At 28.7% G+C, this 5,161-nt stretch overlaps 1 protein-coding gene across 1 annotated transcript; it reads left to right on the top strand.

Annotated features, from left to right (window-relative positions):
- The first annotated feature begins 1,557 nt into the window (after positions 1–1,557).
- On the top strand, positions 1,558–3,527 carry LOC148307167 (uncharacterized). The gene is made up of 2 exons (XM_088263845.1): positions 1,558–1,703; positions 2,090–3,527. Exons 1-2 carry the CDS (start codon positions 1,652–1,654, stop codon positions 3,466–3,468), a joined length of 1,431 nt encoding a protein of 476 aa, XP_088119971.1. The 5' UTR covers positions 1,558–1,651; the 3' UTR covers positions 3,469–3,527.
- The last annotated feature ends 1,634 nt before the right edge of the window (positions 3,528–5,161 follow it).

Genomic DNA, 5,161 nt, shown 5'->3' with positions numbered 1-5,161 from the left:
CCCTTGTATTATTTCAACATTGATTTATAAGCTATTAAACCCTTTGATCCGGGCAAAATGCAAAACTGCGTGTACGACAATGGGGCACTTTTTGTCCTTTTTCACAGGAGATATAGCTCTCAGGATGTGAAAGGGTTGAATCGAAAATCAATGATACAGAATTAAACAGCTATCGATGACAATAAGATCTCATCCCTTTGTGAAAGTGGGTAGCTACAACGGTTAGTTGAATATCTTTTATGGAAAATGAGATAATACTTGACATAGAAATAATATATAACGATTTTATAGCGATTACTCATTAATTTTCTGTTTTATAAAAAAAACTTTGAAAATGGAAAAAATTGGTTATTATTTAAACACGACGAACTAAAAAACGAACCAAAAATATATAGACTTTAATCCGTTTCTGATTAAATAACCGTAAGAATTTAACTTAACTCTTACTTAGTTATTAGTAAGAGTCTAAGTTTTATAAAATATTATTATAAGTATTACTTTATTTAGATTTTAAATGAGCACTACTAGTTTCAGAAGAATAGTTCTTCCATCGACGGTAATTTGGAACTTCGTTAATTTAAAAACGATAAAACGATAAATATTTAGTTTTATAATTTTTTTAAATCATAAATAAGTCAAATGTAATTATGATAAGTATATTTTTATTAAATCACAAGTAATTATTTCATTAAAATTATATTTATTATCAAAGTAATATAACCTACTAATACATTATTTTGATAATATAGGTATACATATATATATATATATATATATATATATATATATATATATATATATATATATATATATATATATATATATATATATATATATATATATATATAAATATTTATATATATATATATATATATATATATATATATATATATATATATATATATATATATATATATATATATATATAAATATTTATATATATATATATATATATATATATATATATATATATATATATATATATATATATATATATATATATATATATATATATATATATATATGTTTATTTTATTTATTCTTTTTAATTATTGTAATTTATTTATTCATTCATTTATTTTTGAAAACATATTACATACATAAGTCATATATATTATATTCTCGAGGAGTAATTTCTATAATTTATTTTGGAACATGGGATTAAGGTTAACAAGACTGGAACACAAACAATAAAATTTAAAAAAAAATGTTTTTTTAAATAGCCAAAACTAATACATAGCAAAATATAAAAAACAATTAACAGAACAAATATTTTTCTATGATAAAATGAATCATATCATCGAAAATTGTGCTTAGTAGTAACTGCACTGTGCTCCGTGAAATATTTTATAGTTTCATGACATTATTCAATTGCATCTTTCAAACAAACTAATTAATTGGTTATCGTAATAAAGGTCGACGATATCTCGAGCGTAATTCTAAATACATTCAATGTATGACTATTATTTGTTTAACAGTCTTATGTCAAAACATTTCATTTCCTTATCTATTATAATATCCACACTAATGAGGTGAATTGGGATATTCCGAAAATTCAGTTGTTTTTTGAACGCTACACGGTCAAGATGGAAGAAACTCCAATCGAAATATAATAATTCTCTCTTTTTTGTCATCTCGTTAGTATTTGACAATGCTTCAATTTGTGAGGAAAAATTATTACGTAGCCCTCGTGGCATTATCATGTAAGTAGCTTTTATTTTTATTTTTTAACATGTTATTATTATGGAAATAATAAATATTTCATAATTTTTTTGAACCTTTAATTCTTTGATACATCAGGGACAAAATTTTAGTTTTTAATTTAAGTTTTACTTGGTAAATACCACTATTTTTTTAAATCTATTGTGATATGTGTTTCGATGCATCATAAAGCATTGGTGTATACCGAGTAAAACTAAAATTAAAAATGGATAGATTTTATCATACAAAGTAACTACCGAATCAATTAATGAAATTACAGATATCCGGAATTAAGATTTATATGCATATAAAAATAAATAATTTAATAATCTGAAGATGACTTATTGTTTTAAACATATATTTAAATTATATAATATATTTTTTTAAGGTTCTCTTGCATTTACGTCTCTTGGAGGAGCTCTCTCGTGGTCGTCTCCATCTCTCGTCAAGTTAAGGGAACCTGACTCTCCAATACATCTCACAGCTTCTCAAGAATCGTGGGTCGGATCTTTTTTGGCCATCGGAGCAGTTGCTAACGCTATCCCTTACACCTACTTCTTCAACACTTCTGGAAGAAAATGGTTGATAATGACTCTCGCACTCTTCTACGTCAGCGGTTGGATGGCTCTAATTTTCGCAAGCGAAGTGATCCATATTTACATCGGAAGGTTCCTATTGGGCTGCGCTGTAGGACCAACCTATGGCGTTATCCCTGTGTATCTAGCTGAAGTCGTAAGTAAACACGTTAGAGGAGCGAACGTAGCTTTTTTGGTCATTTCTCAATCTGCCGGGGCGTTTATCCAATATGGCCTTGGGCCTATCTTATCATTTCAAATGCACAGCATTATATCAATTATTTTCCCAGTGCTACTATTTTTCTGCTCGTTTTTCTTACCGGAATCGCCGTACTATTTACTAGGCGCGAAAAAAGAAAATGAATCCGAACGCGTGTTGATGAAACTAAGAGGAACGGATTCTTCAGAAGAAGTACACGAAGAATTTGATAGTATTAAGAAGTGTTTGGAAGAAAGCCCACCCATGACTTACAAAGACTTGTACAAACAGCTGTCTTTACAGAAAACAAAAAAGGTTATCGTCATCATTGCAGTGTCTACATTTCTCCAGCAATTCAGTGGAGTAGGAGCTATTATTGTGTATATGGAAAGTATTTTCAAAGATATGGAGTCGCCTATTTCTCCTAAGTACGCTGTGATGGTGACTGAGGGGCTAGCTGATATAACGGTGTTGATAACTTTACTGATAATCGACAAAGTTGGCAGAAAACCTTTGCTCATGACAGCTGCCATGATTTGTGTAATCGCGAACTTAATCATTGGGATATACTTTATTTTGCTAGAAGATGGGCTAATTTCAGGGTCTTATAAATGGCTAGGTGTGATCGGAGTGTTTCTCATACAAATCGGTTACGGTATGGGACTCGGACCTGTTCCGACTTTAGTAATGAGTGAAATTATGTCATTTAGTGCAAAAGGCTGGCTTTCCGGATTTTACTTGATAGCTCAAGGGATATACAACGCAACTTCTATAAAATTGTTCCAAATAATCGGAGATTCAATTGGTAATTTTTACGCGTATTGTTTTTTTGCTATTGCCATTTTGATATCAGTAGGATTCCTGATGTTTTATATGCCAGAAACAAAGGGGAAATCACTTCAAGAAATCCAACACATACTTTCAAATACCGAAAATGATTTACCTGATATGAAATACTCGTTTAATAATACGGAGCTTGAAATAGTAAAATAAAATAGATCTGATTTTTTGTAACATGAATAATTTTAAAATAAATGGATTAACAACGAAAATATTTTTGTTTTTTTTTTTTCTACATATATGCTTTAAATATGCTTAGATTAAAAGTATAAATTTATATTTTCTTACAAGATTATAATAATAACTATAATCTAACTATAAGTACAACTGATTGAAGGAAGTAATTTTATCAGCTCTATAATCTCTAAAAAAAATTCAAATCCGTTTGCGATAAAGATTAATAATAAAGAGTCTTAAAAATTACATAAAAAAATTATTATGTCAAGTGGCTTTTAAGTTTCAAAACATATTTCTCTTGTTTCGAAATCAATGGAATTACAAAATAAATTATATCAAATAAATAATGACACAAAATGATTTCAGTGATCATAGCTATTTTCTTATGAAGAAGCGATAACAGCTTCGAAAAGTAGTCAGGAGTCGAAGTTAGTGAAAGAAGAAAAAGATCGCCCACTAATGGATTAACCAAATAAAGGATGCCAAAAGTTCATTAGTGGTTGGAGCGGATAAGAAGAGGGACGGTCATGACCCTCAGCGATGAAACTACGACGCAGATGAAAAAGATAACCATGTTTTGAAGAAAAAAATAATAATTTATGCTTAAATAAATTCTGTAACACATCGCCTTAATGATAACACTAAAATATAGTCCAGTAAGACATTCGATACACCACGGCTTACTAACCAAAAAAACCATAGGAGTCTGAACTGTCGTAAGAAACAAACTTATATATTATTTAAAGTACTATGATCTTTGTGGTATCAATATCCATTTATATTTGTATCATTTTTTTTATTAAAACCGTAAAAACTACAACAAAAAAGTTTTTTTAAAAATTACAAATAAGTAAACAATTTCACCAGGGCCGGGTCTAATATTTAAATTTTATCTTCCTATTCGTGCAAAGTTTTAAATTCACTCTTTTATCATTCAAATAGGCGACATGATGTATGGAACAAAAGACACGACCGTGTTCAACCCATTGACGTCGGTAAAAACCTTCTATGTAAATTATAATCGTATGTAAATTCAACCCTTTCGGTCGGGTCGCACCGGGCTATTGTTATTGTTATTATTGACTATTTAAATTCAGAGAATGGCGGGGATTTGAAGGTTTTAAATTCACGATTTTGCATCAGTCACTTTTTGAATCTCATCGTGATCAGAGCATCTCTTCAGAAGAGCGCTTGTGATATTTTTTTTGTTAAAAAATATGTGCTTTTAATCGAAATAGTGTTATAATTCATTACGAGTAAAAGGTGTTACGATTTTTTTAGAGACATCATTTAAAAAACGTATTTTTTTTTTAAATTTGCTATTTTCGACTATATTCGAGAATATACAAATGTACAAACGTTTAAAGGTATTTGACACGTAAGCATCTTAAAAATAAATGTCGGCATATTTTGTTCGCTTTGCATTAAATAATTTTACTATTAAAACAACGAAATTCCATATAAATAAACAATTGTGTTTTATTAAAGCGTGTACAGTCATAAAATTAAATCAAATTGGTGAGGGAATTTGAAACGTCAGTCATTATAATATTGATTTTTTTTCAAATTCTGAAAGTAGGTACTTGTAGTTCCTACACAATTATATTCGGGTTTGAAGAAGCACATAGTAAAACAAATTAATTGAATATAATATGGGGGGGGGATCGAA

Source organism: Brachycentrus maculatus, unplaced genomic scaffold, assembly GCF_059751285.1.
Source record: "Brachycentrus maculatus isolate JH-2025_06_01 unplaced genomic scaffold, ASM5975128v1 h1tg000205l, whole genome shotgun sequence".
Taxonomy (NCBI): Eukaryota; Metazoa; Arthropoda; class Insecta; order Trichoptera; family Brachycentridae; genus Brachycentrus; species Brachycentrus maculatus.
This window is presented reverse-complemented; position numbering and strand designations above follow the sequence as displayed.